Source organism: Arvicola amphibius, chromosome 1, assembly GCF_903992535.2.
Source record: "Arvicola amphibius chromosome 1, mArvAmp1.2, whole genome shotgun sequence".
Classification (NCBI taxonomy): Eukaryota; Metazoa; Chordata; class Mammalia; order Rodentia; family Cricetidae; genus Arvicola; species Arvicola amphibius.
Genome location: NC_052047.1, coordinates 197,093,286 through 197,118,600, shown reverse-complemented (window position 1 = coordinate 197,118,600; position 25,315 = coordinate 197,093,286). Strand labels below are relative to the sequence as shown.

Genomic DNA, 25,315 nt, shown 5'->3' with positions numbered 1-25,315 from the left:
AATTTTACTTCTACAATGAGAACAAAAGCAATAAAAGTAGACCAGAAACTTTGTAATTCTGGCTCAAAAGATAGTAAAGCAATTCTTTGTAAATTTTTAATAAAATTTTGTGATAGCAAGTGTGATAAACTGTACTAATTTTCGGCAAGTCCTCCTGCACCCCAGGAAGAAGAATGTTCACACTATTTATATTACGCTGGGCAATGTGACTTGCTTTGACCAAATTAGCTCAAATGGAATTTTTAAGGTTCTTCTATCTGCTGTCAACACACCATTTCTGAAACTGAACAAGACCTTGGTCTTTGTCCCAGACACCAAGTACATGGACAAGACTCAGATGCAAACCCTGGTGTTTCCCCCAAGCAGAGCTGGACTGCGGTCGGAAAAGAAGCTGATCTTAAGTTTAGCCTTGATCAAATGAACTTACAGCAGACCTGAGGTACACAAAGGTGGTAAGAAAGAAAAAAAGAAGTAAAAATAACATGCAAAGAAGAACAGCAAGAGAAAAGGCACAACCTAAAGCTTCATGTCGGATAGGAGTATCCGCCATATTTAGTTAAGAATATGTTTGTACAGATATTTGTGTTTTCCTTCCTCAATTTCTTTATCATCTAACGTATGATGAATAAAGTTTAAATATTTAAATGAAATATCATCTAAAGTATGATGAGAATTAAGTGGCTATCATATTTAAGGTTGACATACTAAAAGAATGAGCCTCGGGGGCATCGCTACCTATTTAAAAGTTTATAAAGCATTTGCCATTGTACAGGGGATAGTTACATCATGCTAGCCATAATTATGACCTAATTATACATACAATGCATTTACAGTTATACAAGAGATAGTTATATCATATTAGATATAATTATTGCCTAGTTGTTCTTTTCATTTGGAAAGCAAATAGGACAAGGCATTATTGTGTGTCAAGTTGAAATGAGGTAGACTTAAGTGGCTATTCTTGTTTGTCCATTTGACTACATCTGGAATTATATAAAAACCCAAGGCTGGGTAACTTGTGAGCTCTTTTTTCTTAATTAATCATTAAAAGTGAGAAGACCCACCTTTAATCCTATTGTTTTGAGGTGTAAGATCCACATTTAATCTGTGCTTCTGCTAGCAACAAATATAGAAGACATGATAAACGTGGACTAAACAACCATGGGATTCTTGAACCTTCCCTGGGTGGCAGTCATTGTTTGACAAGCTGGACCATATCCTATAACTCATTGTAATAAATCCCCCTAAGAGATAGATAGGTAGGTAAGTAGGGAGGGAGGGAGGAAGAGAGGGAGAGGGAGAGGGAGAGGGAGAGAGGGAGAGAGGGAGAGAGAGAGAGAGAGAGAGAGAGAGAGAGAGAGAGAGAGAGAGATAAAGTGATTGATTGATTGATTGATTGATTTTGTGGAATATTACTTTAACTATCTAAAGATCTGTTATATTTGTTTATGCTGCATCTCTTTAATGATGCAAAGATGTGTTGCTTTGGCTGCCTAAGGTACCTGACTGGTCTAATGGCAAACAGCTAGGCAGCAGAGGAACAGGTGGGGGCTGGTGAGCAGAGAGAATAAGTAGAAGGAGGAATCTAGGCTGGAGGGAGAAGAGAAAAGAAGGAAGAGAGAGAGATGCCTGGGACCAGCCATCTATGCAGACACAGAGTAGGACACCCAGAATGGAAGAAAAATAAAAATCCCCAAGGCAAAACGTAGAGAAAGAGAAACAGGTTAATTTAAGATATAAGAGCTAGTGGGGCAAGCAAAAGATAAGGCCAAGCATTCATAACTGAGAAGTCTCCATGTCATGATTTGGGAGCTGGTTAGAAGTCCAAAACAAAGCCTACTACAATAAATAGATAAATAATAGATGATAGATAGATAGATAGATAGATAGATATATGATAGATAGATGATAGATAGATAGATAGATAGATAGATAGATAGATAGATAGATAGATAGATAGATGATAGAGTCTATAAGTTCTGTTCCTTAGAATACCCCACCCTCACTAATATAGTTCTCAAGTAAATTAACTCCAATTCCTACCTTCCACAAAAGAAAAATAATCATTTCAAAGCAAAGAGGAAGAGAAGGGAAGAAGAAGAAGTAGAAGCAGGATGAGATGGAGGAGGAAGACAAGGGAGGAGGAGGATGCAAGGGGCAGCTGTGGCGGCAGCAGCTGTTGATCTGGAAGCAGCAAGGAATGGCATACAGGTGATGTGGGATTCCCCTCTGTGTGCTGTGAATAAGTTTTATTACCATTGGTTAGTAAAGAAACTGCTTTGGCCTATGGCAGGGCAGAATATAGCCAGGCTGGAAGAGATCTGGAAGAGATATGGAGAGAGAATAGGCAGAGTCAGAGAGACACCATGAAGCAGCTGAAGGAGAGACACTGGAACCTTAATGGTAGGCCACAGCCTCGTAGCAATACATAGATTAATAGAAATGGTTAATTTAATATGTAAGAGTTAGTTAATAAGAAGCCTGCACTAATAGTCCAAACAGTGTTGAAGTGAATATAGTTTCTGTGATTATTCGGGTTTGGGTGACCAGAAAATAAAAGCATGGTCTCCTCAGTGGAAGGAAGACTCCTGCAATCCCAGCACTTGGGAGGTGGAGACAGATATCATAAAGGAATCCAAGGTTAACATGGGCATACATGAGACTATGACTAAGAAATTAGGGCAGGGGGACCTCAACTATATTCCATCTAAGAGAAACCTATTTTAAATATAAAGGTACTTTATCTTAAAAATAGATGGCATTGATACGTTATTGTTCAAAGAAAAGCAAAGGAGACCAGAAGTTGCTGTGTTACATGGGAGAAGAGACCTCAGCGCAGAGTGTCACTGTGAACTGTTCCTCTGCTGCAACTGAAGCCCTAAGAAGAGGCACGGGCTCTGCTTCCTGTTCTAGACGGAATGTTTCAGTGTTGCTACATTTCCTTACACTGTAATTTTCATTAACAGCTCACCACATCCACAAGGACAATAAAGAATTGAAAAGACAACAACAGAATGTGAGACCTGCTTAACCTTGGAATGGGTGCTGTCCTGCACACAAAGGGAGCCATGCAGTGAAATCTATTCTGGTTTCTCATGCCGGAGACAAGGCGTCACTTGGTTTCTGAGGCTGGCCTGGGACTCACTATGCAGCACAGGCTGACTGCAGACTCTGTTGTCCTCCTGTCTCTACCTCCCAAGGCTGAGTTAGAGACATGCATACCACGCCAGATAACCAAAATTTAAACGGGGACAAATGAACATTTTCCTAGTGATCCACAAATTGACAGCAAGCATTAAAACAGTAAGAATTAGTTGCTGGGGAAGAAGTGGATAATAAAGACTTAAGACTCCTGATGGGACGCAAACTGGGACCATTATGGAATATAAAATGTAAGATGTTCCACAACCACTTCATCAAACTGGAAAACAGTAAGACAATATATATGTTCAACAACTGGTTGTTAAATTAATGTAGAGATTATAGGGGTTAAGAAAAAATATAAATCTCTAATATATAATAACTATATGTGATGTATATTTTATTTATATATAAATATTATATATGTAAATGTGTTATATATATATACTATGTATAAAAGAAATTATTCCCCTTACTTAACAATGAACCAAACAGGTTTTAATGTAAGTGTGTGATCCATACAATACCATCGACATTAAATATGACAGCAGATGTAAGTCCTAGTTCATGTTACTGAGAGATAGCTCTGAAAAGGGTGACCAGGAATGAATCTTCCAGGGGCTTGAGCCATCTGTCTTGGCTGTCATGGTATTCAGGGATGAGTAAATTTCAATTAAGCCTCAGAGTTAAAGATTGTGCACTTTACCAAAAATATCAAAATACTAGTATAGGGAAAAGTGAAACAGTCCTACGAGAGCACTCAATAGTATGGATTACAGTTCAGATTCAGCGACACTACGATTGAGAATACAGACATGGAAACCTAAAGCACTGCTCACATTTCTCACAACAGAAACAGAAAGAACGCCCTGCTTACATTTCCAGGGCACACTGGAACTCCCCGCACATCAGCGACTGTGCACAAAAGAGGCAATGCTGAAAATACCGGCTCTCAGAACTTTGCCATAGTGAATGTGGCAAAATTAGCCAGGGTTAGTTTTAGCACTGACCAAACTTATAACATTATATCTAGTCTCTTTACATGAAGAATAAGACTTGTTATCTAAATTCTAAAGCCAGAGCCACTGCAGCTGGTTTACGGAATTCCTGTTTTGTGTTTGAGGTATCTGGGGCTTCGCTTCTTTGTTTGTGTGCTTGTTTTATATTAATTTAGCTTTACTTCTTTAAACTCAGGAAGTATTTCACATTTTTACAAGATAGCACATTACAATTATAAAGCCTATGATTTTGTTCTCTCCCCCACTCTCCTCCCCGGAGAGCCTCCAAATCCTGTCCAATTCCTTCTATATTTGAAATGTTAAAAATAAAGACACAGTTCCTTATACTTTAGAAATTCTTTAAAAAGAGCTAAATTAAAAATCTGTATAACTTGTTCATTCTTCAAAAAAATTAAAAATGAAGACTTATAAGTGCATCATTTGAAAAATCTCAGTATTATTATTTTATATAATAACTGAAAGTGTACTATGTCCATTAAATAAACGTGTGTGTATATATGAATATGTGTATGTGTGTGTGTGTGTGTGTGTGTGTGTGTGTGTGTGTGTGTATGCTTTAACATATTTCTTGGGACTAATATAATAAGTTTAATAAGGAATGAAAATAAGACTATATCATGATTCATGGCAACTGTGTTGCAAATTACACTCCTTTGAAAGAGTGAAGTATTTTTACTCACTATACAAATTCTGATTTAACAACCAGAATAGACTACTAGTATATTCTCAAAAGAAAATCTAATTTAGAAAGTTAATTTCAAATAGTTAAATATTCATGAATATTCTAAAGTTGCTATGTAATTGGCTTAAAAATAAACCATAATTAGATAACCAAAAACTGAAAATCAGGAAATGATTAAAAATACAACAGTACCAATTTTAATTACTATGTAGTAAGCTACACTAATACGCCCTTATTTTTTATCAAAATTTAAATAAACCAAGTGAAATATGATCAATACAGATGTTGGTCAATCTTAAATTTACATTTTGTCACTATCAAAATGTATGAATTACATGGAGATAGTTCTAGAATTTTTTGAATGAATGTAGAAATCTCCTCTGTATAATGTAGAATATAAACCTCATTAAACATTACATAAACATTAGTTTAAATGAATAAATTTACTGAGCAATGATCTCTAATATTTTTAACAGTATTTACTTCTACCTAAGTGTTAAAATAAATTTCAAATGAAAACTTCATCATTTAACACATGATTTTAAAAAGGACTCACTCTGTTCATAAAACATCAACACAGGAATTAACATAAACAAAAGATTCAAACATTTCTAATTGTGCTGCATAAATTGACAATTTTAACTCCTGTTTAAATCTCTAAAAGGTTTTAAAACATAGCACTCTGAATGAGGTTAGCATAAATGACTTGTTCAATAAACTAATGTGAATTCAATTTAGTCAAGAATAAAGGAATAAACAAATCCCAAATGTCAACACTTATTTCATCAAAGTACAAATTAACAACAGCACAGAAACATTTCTGAACAATTCCTAGAAGTGAATCTGAAGGCATCAGGAGCCTACCAAAACACACTCTGAGAGTGAAGTGCAGGGGAAACAGCCTCCTGCTGCTGCAGAGGGGACACAGACAGAGGCCACAGCTAGACTCAGGCAGAGTGTGGAGACCCTAGAACACCAGACCTAAAGGGAAGGGCCCCCTCAATCCCTCCCCTCAGGGCTCAGTGAACCTTGCAGGTGGAAAGAGTTTTCTAGCCAGAAATGGAGGACACCAGGAAAACAAGGCCCTCCACATCAGCTTAACAAAGCAATACAGACTGCAGGGTGCTCTGAATACAGCCTTAGCTCACAGTTCAGTCTTCAGGGGATCCCTGAGTGGACAGGCAAGTGGGCCTCTTATTTCCTGTTTGTTTGTTTAGCCCAATCCCAATGTGTTTGTTTTTGTTCTAGCTCACTATATTTATTATTATCCCTTAGAAGTCTGTTTGTTTTCTAATAAGACAGAAAGGGGGTGGATCTAAATGGGAGGGGAGGGGAGAAGAATTTCGAGAAGTTAAAAGAGAGTAAACTATAATTAGGATATATTATGTGAGAAAAAAATCTATTTCCAATAAAAGAGAAGATAAAATATAATACACACAGGACATAAGTGAGGAAACCAACTATGAGAGTCAGGGATCCTAAAAATGTACCTGCCAAGGATTGGGAATCCTAAATCTTAAAGGAAATATAAATTATACCCAGTAGGCACAAAAATGAGAATAAAAGTAAAGATTACTAAAACACATTCAAATTATTTTAAATTGATGTATATGAGCCGGGCGGTGCTGGTGTGCTCTTTTCATCCCCGCACTCGGGAGGCACAGGCAGGCGGATCCCTGAGTTCAAGACCAGTCCAGGACAGCCAGGGCTGTTACACAGAGAAAACCTATCTCAAAAAACAAAACTGAACAAATAAATAAATAAATTTATATGAAGACATTCCCCATTAATTTAATAACCAGAAAACCCAAACATCACAGCCTTTTCAAGCTCCATGGCATCTTCCACAATACAATCTGTACTGAAAAACATTTCGCATACTCCAACTGGTTTACAATCCTAGAGTGTCTTTGGAGGGGTCATTCATCCATCACAGATAATCACACGTGATACCTTAGGAAGGGTCCATGAATGTCTTACTGTTCAAGGCAGTAGATGGCATGTGCCATCTCTTTGGAAAAATTAGTATTCTTTCTCCATGAAAATGTTCAACATCATTAGAAATTAATGTCCTTGTGCTTACCTGTATTTTAATAGGCCAGGAGAAGTTGCTGACATACACATAAAATGTGATATTAGGATTGCTTCTGAAGTTGAATTTTTCATAGGAAAAGCTATCTCTGTATTCCTTTATATTTGTCTTAGAAACTATAGGAGTCTCTTCCCCAGATATTGTTCCTCCTAAAATATGAATATGAAGAAATTATAATTAATACTAGAAAATGGGGATCCTTATGATGTCAAAGTATACAGGGAAGCAAAGTCTGACAAATTGAAATCACAAGAATACCAGTACCAAAACTGTGCCACACGGACAGCTTTCCTCCATGGAGGCTCAGCACCTCTGTACACAGGCTTACTAGAGATACAGTGTAACAGATTTAGTATAAAGACCAAGCTTTGTCACCTGCCCAGAGACTTTATATTCTTCTGTAATGCTCTTGACCACAGAGGTGGTATCCTCTCTGGTTCCAAACTGAGCCCTACGTCCCAGGAAGAAGGAAGCCTTTCCCCAACTACAGTGCCCCAGCTGAATGCCTCAGGGACACATGGCTCCAGAGGGACATATTCTGCTTTACCACTTAAATTACAACCAATTAAGACAATTTAAAAATGAAAAAAAATCTATTTATTTGCCTTTCTACAAATTGAACCATTTCTACTTTTAAAAAACCAGAAAGAGACCATGAATTAAAAATACTATGCACATGTTCAATTACTAAACACAATATTGGGCACTCAGTAAATGTTTCCTGACATTAACCAAATGGAGAAGGGCATTTCCAACTTCCTTCGCTAGACCTCCACCTTAGTGAACAGTGAAAACCATCAGAATTAGTATACGGAGTAACTGAATACATGTCCCATGATCTATTCCAAAGGCAGCTGGGTGCCTTCTTCACATGCAGCTCCTCTGAGCTTATCACTTAACAGACATATTAAAAATGCCCTAACACATTGGTGAGTCAGTAAAACAATTTATCTTCCTCGTAGTTATTTCTTAAAAATTATTCATTTCAATTTGTGAACTTTGGAACTTATGGAAGACATGCTCATAATACTTTTTTTCCCTCTTAGCCCTGATGCCACCCAGAAAGAATATACTTCTAAGACAGAAAATGATAGTTTGTTGCTTTTATTAGTAATTACAGAAGAACACTTTTGTTTCATGTAAATATTGGGGTAATAATTAAATTTATAACTGCAATAATGAATTGAATAATTGAAATCTCAATCTCTTTAGACACTAAAAAACCAGTCTATCTTAATTAAAATCGTAGCATTTCAAAACATCATTTTAAATGCTTAAGTGGTGTACAGTATGTTAGCCTTCTAATTTTAATTGATAAGGAAGTTACAATATTTATCAGTAAGAGGGCAGAATGATGGAAAACAATTACATTTTTATTTATTTAAAAGAACAGAAAATGAAATCAGAACAATTTCCATGCATAAACATGCAGAAGAGACATGACCACAAATTCTCTTTACCTGTTGAGCCAACTGACCATGTAATGTTGAGATTAAAGTTGTTGGAAGCATTAATCGAAATGTCCAAATTTTTGTTTGACTATCAAGAAAAAAAGTAACATTAAAAAGATGGAAATGTGTTAAATGCATATTAGTCAACTCACTAATTTGATTTTGTTCATTAAATTTACAAAATTGTGTATAATATATTCAACCAAATAAATACAGAGTCTTTATGCTTTTTATTGAAAATTAAACTATGATAAACTCAAAGTTCCTCATTTATCATCTCTAATAATTTGGCCTTTTGATTTTATATAATTTCTAAGAAGAAATTGTAAGGACATTGTACTTATAAGGGTAGTTTGATATTGTCACCATTAGTTCAAGGTATTTCCGTTTGTTTAATCTTTGTCATTAGCCAGAGAAGAGCGGGTCTACAAAGAGGTCTGGCTCCCTGCCCTGGAAGAAGGCGAGGTTTCTGTCCGCAGTGTGCATGAATGCTGCATCTTTATTCCTGTGCAGTGATGACTGCAAGAGAAAGTCCAAGCCACATTCCACTTTTACTCAGCTCTTCCTGTCGTGGGGTGAAAACGGGAGCTATTCAAGGCTCATAACAAAACGGTCAGGAGAAGCATATAAAAATATCTTTACTTGTAGTCCATCCTGTACAATTCAAAGTTTAGTTATGGGGGAAACACAAGAACCATAACTAGAGCTGCAAGCTCACTCGGTGCTGACATTTCTGGAGAGCTCTACAATGACATCAGCCCTGAGACTGCTGCAGGGGGGGGGGGGGGGGACGACCTCACCAGGCACAGAAGCCGCTCTAGCAAAGGTTCCTATGGGGGGACCTCACCAGGCACAGAAGCCGCTCTAGCAAAGGTTCCTATGGGGGGGGGGGGAGCTCACGAGGCACAGAAGCCCGCTCTAGCAAAGGTTCCTATGGGGGGGTGAGCTCACGAGGCACAGAAGCCCGCTCTAGCAAAGGTTCCTATGGGGGGGAGCTCACGAGGCACAGAAGCCCGCTCTAGCAAAGGTTCCTATGGGGGGGGGGACCTCACCAGGCACAGAAGCCCGCTCTAGCAAAGGTTCCTATGGGGGGGAGCTCACGGGCACAGAAGCCGCTCTAGCAACAGTTCCTATGAGAGTGCCAACTAGAGGCAATCCACAGTGGAGGAGACTGGAATCTGTCACAGAGAGTAAAAACGCTGGAAGTCTACAAGTGACAGGACATACACTTGTTTTATGTCACAGGTCAAATTAAGAAGCATTCATGGATAAGCTGTCTTAACTTTACAGATCATCCTGGGTGAACTGTTCTTAATTAAAAGGGATTACACAAGAAAATCTTGCAAGCATCCCGGGAGATGCTTCTCATGCAAGCTTAGCACCAGGAAGTATGTGTAGGCTGTTAGGTTAAAAAAAATGGATAAGACTTCCTTAAACATATGTATTTTTTTTTTAATTTACTGTAGGTAGTGAATATGTTTAATCTTCATAAGCTTGTAGGATTACACAGCTGTGAAACAGGCGTTTGTGTGACTCAGTAAAACATTAACTGGGACAAAAGTCAACGCAAACCCCAGAAACGCTTTACTGCAAATGAACAACCGCTTGACATGGTATGTCTACAATCCTTGCTTCTTAAATGCTATTTTCATGAAACTTAGATGCCCTTGTGATTCAGAAAATTGGCATGTTTGTAACAGAATTTATGCTTATAACTAAACTTAAACTGGAGAAAATTGTTATTTATTAGTAAAATGTAAGAACTCAAGGTAAATAAGAATTTGATGAATAAGCCGGGCGGTGGTGTTGCACGCCTTTAATCCCAGCACTCGGGAGGCAGAGGCAGACGGATCTCTGTGAGTTCAAGGCCAGCCTGGTCTACAAGAGCTAGTTCCAGGACAGGCTCGAAAGCCACAGAGAAACTCTGTCTCGAAAAACCAAAAAGAAAAAAAAAAAGAATTTGATGAATAAATAAGTCTATGGATATAAAATTCGAGCCAGGAGACTAGCAAACAAAAATACTAACTTGTCGACTCTCAGAATCAAATGCACATCTAAGTTTCATGAAAATAAATCTCAGAGATTCAGCAATTTCTACAGGATTCCTCCTGTGCAATACTTCTGAGGAGTTAAACCAGGACACCTCGGCAGGGGCAGCATCCACCAAGAAGGTGGCGCCTCCTCACCTGCTCTGGATTGGCGATGAAGTTGATGGCGGTGTGGTGGCGGTCATCTTCCTGCAACAGACTGAAGGTGAACTGGTAGTCAATCAGAAGGCTGTCTGTGGGGAAAGGAGAGTCCTGACAGACACTCGAGAAAGGTCTTCACAGAAAACAAGAGCTGGGTGAAAACACTGCACACATGATTAACTTCACCGTTAAGACTAGCAGCCCACTCAAGGATAGGAAAATACAAACTTTGTCACTAAGTAGCAATAACATATGAAGGCTCGATTTACTATAAATTAAGTAACAATTAGACTGCACAAGAGGTACAAAAAGCAGTCAGCTGCACAATTCCTGAGGTAAACCAGGAGACATTCCATCTCCTCAGAATCTGAGAAAGCACATTACTGTGTATTTATGGGGACTATGAAGAACTAAGTAACTGGCATCTAAAACACAGACCTCAATGCCAATAACTTAATAATTGACTGGACAACAAAACAAAAATATTACAATTTAATATGTTTTGAATTTACACCAATAGATCTGAGTTGAAAGTATCTTCTTATATTGAATTATTAAATCATTGCTATGCATCAAGAAAACAAGGTGTAAAGAAATAAAAGAAAAACAAATTTCAACATATGAATGACTAGTGTGGTAAAATTAGAAATTATAACAAGTTGACAAAAAAAATATCCTGGTAAGTAAACCTAGATATTCATATAAAGAATTATGTATGAAAGATAAATTCATACATAACTAAGAAATAAAATAGTCTAATGTCCCTCAACTGATGAATGGTAAAATATGGTTTATTTAAGAGTATATTATCCAGGCATAAAAAGAAATGAAGTACTGATATCTATGAAAAAAGAGTAAAATTTTAAAATATTACACTAAAATTTCCAAGGTTTTCACAAATGACCATATATCTTATGATTTCAAATTTGACAAATTTGGTGCAGGACAATTCTGTATTCTGTCAATTATGTTTTAAATAAGTGCTGATTGGCCAGTAGCCAAGCAGGAAGTATAGGTGGGACAACGAGACAGGAAGTAGAGGTGGGGCAATGAGAACAGGAGAATGCTGGGAAGAAGGAAGCTCTCCCACAGTCCTGTCCAGACACCCAAGAAGCAAGATGTGACCTTCCCCCGCCGAAAAAGGTACAAAGCCATGTGTCTAACATCGATAAGAATAATGGGCTACATAAGTTATAAGAGTTAATAAGAAGCCTGAGCTAATGGGCCAATAAGTTTATATCTAATGTAGACTCTCTGTGTGATTTTCTCTGTGATTTACTGGCTGTGTGAACTGGGCAGGACAGAAACCCCAACAAGTAGTCCCTTGTGTTATACAAATCCATAAAATGGTATCCAGATCTAAATAAAGGGGAATCAGGTGCAACCCTTAAGATGTTGAAGCCTTAGCTGGAGAGAATGAGAACAACATAGAACCAGAAGTGGTGGCGGCTAAATGACTGGATACACAGAGAGGCCGCAAGGCAGTGCATATCAACTGTTCCATCAAGGACCCCTCAAATAGTTAGTTACTAACAACGACAGCCAGCCAGACTGTTCCGCAGGTGTGTGCACATGTGTGTGCATAGCCACACTCACACAAACAAGTCATTTGTAAAGAAATAATAGTTTTTCAACTTGACCCAAAGTAGGTTCAGCTGGGAAACGGGATCTCAATTTTGAAAATGCCTCCATCATACTGGAAAGTAGGGCGAGTCTGTGAGGGGCAGTCTTGACTAACGCCTGGTGGGAGAGGATCCGGCCCGTCGTAGGCGGTGCCATCAGCCTCAATGTGGTCCTGAGTCACAGAGTACAGCAGACTGGAGAGGCCATGGATGCCCCGAGCCAATCAGGGGCACTCTTCCACATGGACACCCCGAGCCAATCAGGGGCACTCTTCCAAATGGACACCCCGAGCCAATCAGGGGCACTCTCTCTTCCACGGCCTCTGCTTCAGCCATGGACACCCCGAGCCAATCAGGGGCACTCTTCCACATGGACACCCCGAGCCAATCAGGAGCACTCTTCCACATGGACACCCCGAGCCAATCAGGGGCACTCTTCCACATGGACACCCCGAGCCAATCAGGAGCACTCTTCCACATGGACACCCCGAGCCAATCAGGGGCACTCTTCCACATGGACACCCCGAGCCAATCAGGGGCACTTTTCCACGGCCTCTGCTTCAGCCATGGACACCCCGAGCCAATCAGGGGCACTCTTCCACATGGACACCCCGAGCCAATCAGGGGCACTCTTCCACATGGACACCCCGAGCCAATCAGGGGCACTCTCTCTTCCACGGCCTCTGCTTCAGCCCGGCCTCCAGGCTCCTGCCCTCACTCCCCTAGTGACCTCACTTGTGGTCCTTGTCTCTCAGAGCAACAGAAGCACTCCTTAGCACAGACACCAATCACTCTTCGTGATCAAAAGACAGGCTGTAAAACCATATTATTTATGGAAACGTATACTCAGTAATGCTTTCCAGATTCAAATAAGATGATAATAATTTAAGAGGATATTAATACACAATACTCATATTTCACTTTAAAAATATAAAACTAAATTTAAATTGCTTACATCTATGCAACAACCAAAGTAAACAGAAATATGTAACTGACACAGAAGACTGGAGAGATGGCTCAGAGGCTAAGAGCACTGTCTGCTTCTGCTTCTTCAGAGGACCTAGGTTCGAGCCACAGCATCTGCCTGGAGGCTCACAACTTTCTGTGACTCCAGCTCCAGGAGAGCCCTTGCCCTCTACTGGCCTCCTAAGGCACTGCACGCAGACGGTGCACAGACAAACTTAAAGGCAAAGCCTTGTATATACATAAAAACAAATATCTTAAAAGGAAATGGTACATAAATAAAAGTCACAGCAGGGAATGAATTATAGACTTAAACTTGGAAAATATAAGGATTATTAAAAAAAAATTATCTTGTTATACCTATAGCAAGCTTGCCTGCTGAAGGTAACGTAAAGCAGCTACAATAAAAACTAAAATAACAAACCACACAGATATAAACATCCACAGCTTCCATCTCAAGGTTACTATACTGGGATCATGTCTGACCCAATCCATAAAGTTCGCAAATACTGTGTTACATACCGCTAGGCAGACCAAAATCTGTATATAGAAAAGTATTTGATTTTTGAATATTAAACTATATCCAGAAACCTGATAGCCATTGTTATCATTTCATTCAATCCATCTGGAGATGTTTATGTTTTCTAACAACAATGTGTCATTCATAAAACAAAAAAAGCATTTTATGGTTATAATGTATGTAACCATAATTTATACTTTTAATAATTATGTTCTAGAGACCTTGGATTTTTTGTTTTGTCTGTTTAGACTATTAATAAATATAAATATTTATGTATGTTAAATTTCTATTTCTTCTATAGTAATTTATCTTGTAGTTTCATCAATTTTTGATCTCCATATTAGGATTACTTCACTGCTTGTGTAATTCAGATATGCAGGAAGTACTGAAATACAATGTACTGCGTATCAATGCTAAAAGTCTGCCATGAAATGTGAAAACACTTTTAAACTAAAGACTTTAAAATGGGAGACATACATTTGGAATGTCTATCAAATTGTATTTTAAAAGTATATATTATAAATAGGAAAAGCACATTAAATTTACTGTCTTTTTAATTGGCATGTTCATGTTCGCAGAAAAAATGCCTATTGATAATGCTCCAAAATTTTAAAGACCATCACAACTGTGTGTTTGTAGAATAATCCGAACAAACCAATAGCATGCCAAATTCCTTGTGCCTCAAAAACTATAAAAAACTTGACAAGAAATACATAAAAATGAATGAACTGAAATAAAATTAAAATAGTGGACAGAACCTCACAAATATCACTAATAACTACTAATTTATACATAGATCCACTTAACCCATCATTAATCACAGATCTATCAGATTGGAAAAGCATGCCAATTGATAGTCCACACATACGGGGCACACTACAGGATTCCAGACAGTGTGAAGGAGGAATAGACCACGGGCAAATATTCGCAGAGTCAAAAGGCAACAACAAACGTGGTTGTTTCCACTCACAGCCCGGTACACAGACTCCCCACTAAAATCTGACCTAATGGAGAAACCGCAGCTGTGGAGATGCCTCAAGTGCCCGCCTGCGTCAGGTCCCAGTGGCCTTTCCAGCACAGGGAAGAAGAAAGCCTAGAAAGTCTCAGATCATAAAACAGGACGCTCCCTCTGGATTCGCGGTTTAGATCAATATAATAATGATTAACAGCAATTTCCGTTGGGTAGAATCATTAGGGATTCTACTTTGCCCTTTAATCTTTCTCTTTCTAGAATAAATATGCTTTCTTCTATTATTAAAATTTAAAAAGGGACATTTTTAAAGGAACATACAGATAATATCATTTTCATAAGCACTGAAATTTTAACAAGTTTTCCTACACTGTACTTATATGATTAACATAAATTAGCATAATCACAATCACTTCGAAAAATGGCATCTCATTTCTAATCTGCATGCTTCTTACACACAGCTACAGACTGTCACCCTAGTGTGATGTGAATGCCACACACAGAGCAACGCTGCCAGTGTTTGCACCCCTTCAGCCAGCACCAGACCAGACTCCGGGAGACAAAGCAGTGCTAGGTTTTACAGACTGAAGATGTGCACTCCAAAGAGGAGGACAGACAAAACAACCCACGCAGCTTTGAACATTATCTGATGTCCGCATGCACTGCCAGCGAGTTTTACCTGACAAGAATCACAAGACCTCCATTCTGTTCAACAGCCTTAACCAATGAACACGCACACACCTAGAGCAGGGAGCTCCAAACACCTGCCTTACCCTGCATCTGGTGATGAGCCTACTGCGGCACTGACATCTGCCTTTATCAATTTATTGCGACAATAATGTGATAAAAATATTTTCTCTTGTGCATTTAAACAAAAACATTAAACCTAATAAATGTATACTCAAAAATAATGTTTCTGAGTCTAAGACCCACTCGTACATTAATTAGGTAAATCAGTGCCAACTAAAAGCTTATAATGAGTTGAATGGGAAGGCAGTTTGTTTTTAATAATACAAACTAAAGCAAAATTTACTCAGTTACAGTGGAGCACAAAATAGAAAAGTTACGATTTTCAAAATAGGTACCGAGTTAGTACCTCCGAAGTCACCTGAATTCTAAATAACAATAAAAGTAACTAAAAATAAGTCATTTGTTAAACACCAAACTGTACCAAAATGTCAACTACTTGAAAAACAGAGAGAAACACGTAACTGCAGTTCAGGCAGTAACCTACAGAACAGGAGAACGCACAGACGACCACAGAGTGACGTTCTGAAAGCTAATTCATGCTAGCCTTTCAAATTTAGTATCTAAAACTTTCATAGATTCAGTCTTTTCTTTCAAGCTTAAAAGTTTCTCGTTAAAGTGTTAATGATTTTAGAAATTCGTGTAACCCCAAAAGCATCTATCTTTAAGGCAGTGTTTTCTAAATAACCGAGGACAAATTCAGTCATTCGACTGGACAGGGCCTGTGGGCTTTCTCACACACTCTGGCTGAGTTTAAACCAACGGCGAAGGCTGGAACAGGGGCAGCGCGGAGTTACTTCCAGCTGTGCTGCGGCCTCACTGCGCTCCGCGCCTCTAAACTGAGGACTGGCAACTCAAATTCTGATCTAAGCTCAAAAATCAGAAAGTTTCTGTTTGCAACCCATTTCCTTCCCAAAGTTTCTAGCTCTCAACTGTGCTAACAATGGCAACACCGCCACCTAGTGGGTAAGGACGGTTCCTCAGACATTTTAAAAGGGAGCCATTGCCTTTCTAACACGAGGCCATTCCAATAAAACAGTTGCTGTGGATAATGAATAATTAGACGGTGAGCAAATGGGATTGAGATACACTTTAACCAGGATGGCAGTGGACACCTGCAACCCCAGTGCTCCAGGAAGACAGAGATAATGAGTTTGGGGCCAGCTAAGATTTCATAGTGGAAAACTAGAATATAAATTAGTAACTGTATTTCAAATACATGGCACAAAAAGAAAGAATATAGTTATCCCACTGATGCACTTTAAATATTGATTACATTTGATATTGAAAATACTTAGATATGGTGAGTTAAATGTTTTATATAAACTGACTTTACCTATTCCCATTTGCTTTTGCATGACTCGGTGTATTTATTAGACAGCACTGATTTAAAAGGTAAATTAGCTTTCATCATTAAATGACTCAAGCAGTCAATGTATTTAAAATTTATAATGAATGGAATATAAGCTACATAATATGTTAATAATTGGAACTACTCGTGATTTTGGTATCTATAAGTCTATACAAAAATAGTAAAAGGATAATTTCTATTTGAGAAGAATAGGCAACAAATATGTCTAGTTAAAATAAAAACTAAGAAATACAGAAAGATTGAGGAAAGCCACTGGCTGAAAGGGAAACATGCTACACAAGTATGAATCTATAATTTCAAAACCTACACTAAACACCATCTCCTTGGAAGACACTCAGGATAAAATCTGAAACACACATCATGCATACACTGCTGAACAACCCAGGGAGACTACGGAGGAGGCAAAGGGACATCGCTGCCTCCCCTTCCACGGGAACTGTAGCCATGAGTAACCTGGTCAGCCGTGACTGCCAATCTGTTATTGGCTGCGTGTTCTGTGGATGAAGGCTCACACGGAAATGTTTTCTCCTCCCAGATTTGAACCTGATTAAGCCGCTATACCTGGGACTCTCACTCTCCGGCTGCCATCAGCACCTGATGATTCCCGGTTCTGAAAGACTGCGGGGCAGACCCCAGCCTGCCTCCAGTCACTGTCTGCCACGCTGGGTACCTAGGCCCCTCCTCCCACTGCGAAAACAAAGCGTCCCAAATACTGCCCAGTGTCTCACACAGTGAATACACACCCACTAATAAGACTTGGAATGTTTGCTGCGTTGTCAATAAAACTAGAAAAATACAAAAGGGTACTCATTTAGAAACTTTGAAAATCATATAAAAATAAAAGATTAAACCAGGCCGGGCGGTGGTGGCGCACGCCTTTAATCCCAGCACTCGGGAAGCAGAGGCAGGCGGATCTCTGAGTTCGAGGCCAGCCTGGTCTACAAGAGCTAGCTCCAGGACAGGCTCTAGAAACTACAGGGAAACCCTGTCTCGAAAAACAAAAAACAAAAAAACAAAAAAAACAAAAAAAAAAGATTAAACCAGCACTCAGGAGGCAGGGGCAGGAGAACAACTTGGTCTACAGAGTGAGTTCCAAGGGAGATAGGGCTGTTACACAGAGAAACCTTGTCTTGAAAATCAAAAAGAAACAAAACAAAAACAAAACAAAAAAACCTGAAATCCTAAGTTATGAAAAAATAATGTTACAAAGAAAACCTTGAACCAAATGTGGCAACGCATCAACACTGGGACGGAGCTCGGTGACGGCACGGGTCACCACTTCAAGTAACAAATAAAAGACACGTGAAAATGGAAGGCTGATGAGCTGGGAACCAAAGTCAGGAAACTAGAGACTGGTCATGTGAAACAACGGGTAAGCACGCACGCGAATGTTTGTAAACGACGGACTCGATCAGACACAGAGACTGGTGACCATTCTTTGAAAGCTCACAGTGCTGAAGACGTAACTCGGCCATTACAAGCTACGGTCACACCAAAAGGACCAAAAGTTCACAAGTACTTTCACTATTGTTGCTTTAAAAATAAAAGCAATAATTAACATATATTTAGTAAATCTAATCCCACAAAACTAAAATATGCATATAAAAGTAAATAAAACATAATCAAAGACTATTTTGGTAAAAAACACAAGAAAGACAGTCTATAGTCATTAATATTTAAGTATTCCTAAATAAACAATAAAGGTAACAGTCTGCAATATTGAAGTAATATTCCCTGAAAGTATAATTTACTCCAGAACAAAAAGTTTAATATTGGAAAATCCAATAATGAACTTCAATATTTAATAATAGAAAATAAACAAATGAATTCAGAAACAAATTTCCTAACTCCCTAAGATAGAAAATGGTATAATTTGATGGAAAGAATAGTTTAGAATAGTGTAAGCACTGCCCTTAATAATGATGTCTATGATCAGTCCTATGATAACGCCCGCAAAGACGGAGGGCAAACACACGGAAACTGATTTGGGAAGATGGGGCTGGAGAGTAAAGAACAGGACACAGCCCCGGAAAACAGGCTGCTGCTGCTTCACGTGTGGATATAATCTTGACTACAGCCTCGTGACTCACTGTTAGGTCGGGTTGGCTTGCTTGCTTCTGTGCTTGCTTGCCTGTTCTGTGAAAAACAAGGCAGAGCCCAGGCTGGTCTCAAAGTGGTTATCTTCCTGCCTCGGCCTCCCAATGCTGAGATGGCAGGTATGTGCCATCACACCTGGGCTAACACACAAACTGTACTGGTAGGCAGTTGCCCAGGGAAGGAAGATCTCTGTCCACATACTGCCTATATGAAATTTCACAACAGCAGCCTCCACATAGGGAGGACTTGGGAATAATCTAAGACCCCATCGATTTCTGAGGAGACAAAGGTAACAAACTGAGCCAACTGCATATCACTCATTGACTCATAAAACTAAACTCACCATATCACGAAAGCAAAATAGAAATCCTTATAGTTATCTAAACTGATACAAGGGGGGGGAGCATTAGAGACAAGAAAAATATGTCTTCCTAAAACATATTCAGCTAAATTAGAATAAGAGGAATGTCCTCAAAATAATCAAGCCAGCTAAATTATCTGCCATGGGAAAACACTGCTTTTCTGCTGAAATCTAGAACAAGACAGGAATACACATCTTGATGCTCACAACATCTTTCCAGCAGTTTTACAGACCAAAGCTACTGCACTGGAAACAAAAATAAGGAAAAGGAATCCAAACTCCAAAGGAAGAACTACAACCTATTACTTCTGTTTAAAGACATTCTGACAGAATGTGCTAAAGGGACAGGAACAACTAAAGGATACAAATACAAACTCGATTATATTTATATACAGCGGTGAAAGAAAGGATTCACAATAGGGATTGTCTTAATGGGGCGTCTAGGGTAGTAATAAACACCAGGACCAGAAGCAGCCTGGGGAAGAAAGGGTTTATTCTGCCTACACTGCCACACTGCAGCCCACTCTGGAAGAAGTCAGGGCAGGACTTCAGCACAGCAGGGAGCTATTGGAAGTCAAGGAGGGCACTGCTGACTACCTTGCTCCAGGAGCTTGCTCAACCTGCTTTCTTAGGGAACCTAGGACTGATTCCTCCCATGGACTGAATCCTGCCCTAGAGAGCACTAATTAAGGAAATGCCCCAGAGGCTTGACTGCAGCCCAGTCTAAAGGAGGCTTTTTCTTTACTGAGGCTCCGACCTGTCAGCTGGCTCTAGCTTGTGTCCTGTTTACTTAAAACTAGTCAGCACAAGGATGAATCTGAGGGAAAAAAAAAGAAAAAAAGGGAGGGAGGAAGGGAGGGAGGGAGGGAGGGAGGGAGGGAGGGAGGGAGGGAGGGTATGAAAGGCATATTCAATTCAAACCGTAAAATATGTCTAAGATAAATGAAAGAAAATTTAAGCAAGAAAAAGATAGGCATTTTCAGAAGTAATAAGTCATATTACAGTTAAAATGCAAATTCTCCCAATCCACCTATAAGCTCAGCAAAATCCCAAAGAACTGTTCTTATATATATTTCTCAGAACACTGAATTTGTAAGTAGAAGTCCATTTAAATTCAAAACTGCCTTCATCTGGCTTGAACATGCTGAACTTGTCTTTTCTGGTCTGGATTACCTCACTTGGGATGATTGTTTCAAATCTATGCATTTACCTGAAACTTTTATTAGTCTTAACAGCTGAATGGCATCCACATTCATTATCCTCTCATCAGGTGATGGACATTTAGGCTGCTTCCAGGGGCTGTTGTGAATAGTGCAGCCATGAACACAGGTAGCAAATGTCCCTGCAGTAAGGGCGAGAGTCTCTGGGGTGTATGCCCAAAAGTAGTACACTGGATCTTGATGCTGCTCCCTGAGGAACCGCCACACTGATTTCCATAGTTTGCAGGCTCCTATAGGCAACAAATAAGTGCCCTACCCACCCACAAGAGCAAGTGTCGCCACTGAGTTATTAATCTTGGCCATTCTGACTGGTGATGAGATAAAACCTCAAAGTTGTTCTAAAATTCCAGCACTGAGAAAACGAAGTGGACACAAAGCCCCACCCCTAACCAAGAAGCTACTTGTGATTGATATCTGCCGGGGGAAAAGAAAATCAGCTTTGTCCAGGGGAGCTCTGGGTATATCAACCACTCGCCTGGAGGCTGCTCTGGAGTAGTTGGAGACACAAAATAAAAGCCTCATTTTGGGTTTTGTTTAGGGCTGTTTGTTTTCTTTTAGATGGTTTTTCTTTGTCTTCTTGCCTTTGATCTTTGTTTTGATTTTTGGTTTATTTTGGCATTTTTTTTTTGAGAGATAGAAAGGGAACTACCATGAAGTTGGGTAGGTAGGCAGGAGGGGGGCAGTTGGGGACAGGAAAAATATAATCAAAATGTGCTGTATGATAGGCAGGTGGTGGTGGTGCACACCTTTTCCCAGTCCTAGAGAGAAGTATAAGACGGGATGAGACAGGTGTCAGATGAAGTCTCATTCTGAGATTCCTGGAGGCAGAATCGCCATTTCAGACTGAGGTAGAGGTGTTTTGTTTTTCTGACCTTCAGATTGAACCCAATTTCTGTCTCTGGGTTTTTATTAATCGTGCTATAGTCTGCTGCACAGAGAAACCCTGTGTCAAAAAAACAACAAGAATAAAAATAAAATATTGTATGAAAAAAATTAATTTACAAAAAAAATTACCTTTCGAGAAAACTACTTTAGAGGAGTAAAAGTAGACACATCCAGACACGGTGGCACGTGCTTTAAAAAGGAGTTAGACAAATCATGAACTGATGAAGAAAGGTGGCCAACTAAACGTGCTACAGGACTTCTGTATAGAATAAGGGACCTTGCCTGCTGGTTTGTGTGCCTTTGGTAAACTTGACACAGGCTAAAGTCACCTGGGAGGAGGAAACCTTGACTGAGGAAAAGCCTCCATTAGAGTAGCTCTGTGGGGAGTCTGTGGGGCAGAGACGGAGTGAGAGTGCCCCGCCCACTGCCCCGCCCACTGCCCCGCCCACTGCGGGCAGTGCCACCCTGCAGCACTGATCCTGGCTTGTGTGGAAAGCAGGCTGAGCAAGCCCTGTGCAGAGCAAGCAGGAAGCAGCACCCTTCACTGGCTCTGCATCACTTCCTGCCTCCAGGGCCCTGAGCTCCGGAAGCTGAAATAAACCCTTTCCTCCCCAGGTTGCTTTTGGTCATGGTGTTTAACACAGCCATAGAAAGCTAAGTAAGACACTCATAAAAATGAACCACTAAGAAAAAAGCTTAAACACTTCAACAAGTAATATCACACTTAGATGCTAAAAGATTGTTATTAGTAATAGATAAAAAGTAGCAATTAGATTTATTACATAACTATTAGAACAGCTAGAAATAAAAAGGCTAACCAGAAGATCATGTTGAAAAACACAGAACAACTGTAAATCTTATACATTGCTAGTGAGAACCTGATGGTACAACTATTTTGAAAATAATTCAGCTGATTCTATAAAGTTAAACAATCAAATGAAAGTAACACCTAACAGAAAATAAGTGTAGATCAGGATAAAGATCAAAACTGTTCCTTGTAAACAGTCTATCATAAGATTTATTTCTTCAAATTTTAAAAATATATTAAAATTATAAAAATTTATTTGAGCCCTACCTTTTGTTCATGTTCAGGACACAAGCAATTTTAATTTATTTATATTTATTTTACTATTTAGGGTAAGAAAAATACACCAAAAACAATTAAGAGAATATTGCAAATACACATTACCTTTCTTATCAACAGATTATGGAATTATAAAGTTTAAGAAATACAAAGAATACAAATACTGTTATAATTATCTCAAAAAAATTTAAAGTAAAAAAAAATAAGATAAAATATATGGACCAGAAAATTGTAACGAAACCATACATATTCAATTACCTGATGCTAACGACATAATAAAATATGTAGACCAGAGTAACTAAAATAGTAATGAAACCATAGCTATTCATTAACTTGAAGCTAACAATATAAATCGATTACTATAAAGGAAAACATACGAATACTTACAATAACATGTTCCTCTGAGTGGATTACCAACATAGCGATTTTCAGAGTCGCATCTGTAAAAACATGAAAAAGTCATTTACGACTAAATAAAGTAAAAATGTTTAAACTGTATCATAAGTTGAATTTTTAAAAACAAACTTCCAAAATAGCAGAGGGCAGCAATCCTCTTAAGACTAAATAAGCACGTGCAAATAGAAATGTCTGTGACGATTCAGCAATGCCCATCAAAATAACAGCAGAATTTTTCACAGACCTCGAAAGAACAGTACTCAACTTCATATGGAAAGGCAAAAAACCCAGGATAGACAAAACAATCCTGTACCATAAAGGATTTTCTGGAGGAATCACAATCCTTGACTTCGAACTCTACTATAGAACTACAGTAATAAAAACAGAATGGTACTGGCATAAAAACAGAAAGGAGGACTAATGGAACCAAATCGAAGACCCAGATATTAATCCAAACACCTCCGAACACCTAATTTTAATAAAGAAGCAAAAAAATACCAAACGGAAAAAAAGCATATTCAACAAATGGTGCTAGCATAACTGGATATCAGCATGTAGGCAAATGAAAACAGGCCCATATCTATTACCATGTACAAAAGTCAAGACCAACATACAGCCAGTCAAAATATGGGCCTGAGGATTTGTTGCTTTGGAAAGAGGTTCTTCTTTTGTTTCCACAGAGGATGTGAACCTGTGGATTCCTTCTAGATTAATGTGGTTTGATGGACCAAGACCCCCTGAAAGGTCACCTTGAACACCCCTCAAAAATTATTTTGCACAATAAATAGCAGGAAGCAGTTTAGACGAGAATTATGCCCATATTCCCAAGTATTATTTATAAATATTTATTTACATTTATAGAGGATATACTATAGATATTTGCATTGGTATATTTATGCTCTTGGTTATGGTATTGTGTTTGTACAGATCATTTAAAAATGTGATGTATAATTTAAAAATATAGGTTAAAAGATAATCCTATAATAGTCAAACTTGTATTCATGGTAGTTAGATTTTCTAGATGTACAGAGATGTATCTCAGATGGACATGGATTCTTCAAATCTTTCAAAGACCTTCAAAATATGGCATTTAAAATGTTTAATAATTTAGGACTTTTTATGACAATGAGACTGCTCCTCACAGCACCTACTTCCTGGAAAAGTCTGCCAGATACTATGGACCTGCAGGCTGAAGATGAATGCCCCAGTGGTACAGAAGTACTTTGTGCGACTGTCCAGGTAACGAAATGTCTCTGTCAATTCTAGAGTTTTGGAAGCTGCTTACAATGTACTTCCTGTTTACTTAGGTAATATTATATCCTTCTGGAGTCTTTGATGGAGTTGAAGAATATATAGTTATAGTTAAAGTTTTCCTTAGTTATGATAAAAGATAAAGTAGATATAAATATTATAACTGTAATTCTTGCTTGATACCTGTTTTGTTATATTTAGTTTTTGTATGTTAAAGTTAAAACATTCCTCTTTTATTTAAACAGAAAAGGGGAGGCGATGTGGGATTCCCCTCTGTATGCTGTAAATATGATTGGTTAATAAAGATACTGCCTTGGCCTGTTGATAAGGCAGAACTTAGGTAGGCTGGGAAAACTAAACTGAATGCTGGAATAAAGAAGGTTAGAGTAGGGAGAAACCATATAGCCCTGCCAGAGATAGATGCCGGGACTTTTCCTGGTAAGCCATAGCCTCGTGGCGATACAGAGATTAATGAAGATGGATTACATTAATACGTAAAAGTTAGCCAATAAGAAGCTAGAGCTAATGGGCCAAGCAGTGATTTAATTAATACAGTTTCTATGTGATTATTTCAGGGCTAAGCATCTGGGAACTAACTAGAGCTTCCTACAACAATTATGACAAGATCTCCTGAGTAAATTGTGAGCATGGGAACCATGGGAGAGAGTTGAAGAGGAGGGGAGAGGCAAGGAGATGAGCAGAGAAAAATGTATAGCTCAATAAAATCAATTTTAAAAAAAAAGAAAAATCAGTAACTGGTAAGAGCATCAGCACACAGGACAGACTGACCAGGGCAGGAATGAACTGGGCTCAGGGAGAGAACATTAGCATACAGGACAGACAGCAAGTTCTTGAGAGTCATTTTTAAGGAGAAGAAAAGTCACAGCATTCATAAGACCCCAGTTTCTTCTTTGTAGTATTATCTGAAATTAAAACATTTCCCTATCTTAGACAACAATGAGCCTTTATTTGTAAAAAGTAATCCTCAGAATACATCTATGATCATCAGCCTCTGGCCTACACGAACATATGTATGCCACACACACCCATTCTCATGTGAGCACATACATGAACAAACACATGTATATATCACATATTCTCTCTCATCAATGCGCACACACACTCAGTTGTGTTGAGAAAAGTTTTTCTCTAAATCAATAGACCGAAACAGAATAGACTAATATAATTTAAATCAAGAGTTAGAACTCTTGAGCTGTCATTAGATTATCAAAAATGAAGACTCAAATACAAGA

At 38.6% G+C, this 25,315-nt stretch overlaps 1 protein-coding gene across 1 annotated transcript in view; it reads right to left on the bottom strand.

Moving 5' to 3' along the window:
• Atrnl1 (attractin like 1) overlaps window positions 1-25,315 on the bottom strand; it is a 545,233-nt gene that overhangs the window by 381,330 nt on the left and 138,588 nt on the right. Inside the window, exons 22-25 of the mRNA XM_042054482.1 lie at window positions 22,803-22,855; window positions 10,572-10,666; window positions 8,395-8,473; window positions 6,926-7,083 (exon numbers count right to left, since the gene is read on the bottom strand). Coding sequence (XP_041910416.1) covers window positions 6,926-7,083; window positions 8,395-8,473; window positions 10,572-10,666; window positions 22,803-22,855 — 385 coding nt within the window. The remainder of the gene's footprint in view (window positions 1-6,925; window positions 7,084-8,394; window positions 8,474-10,571; window positions 10,667-22,802; window positions 22,856-25,315) is intronic.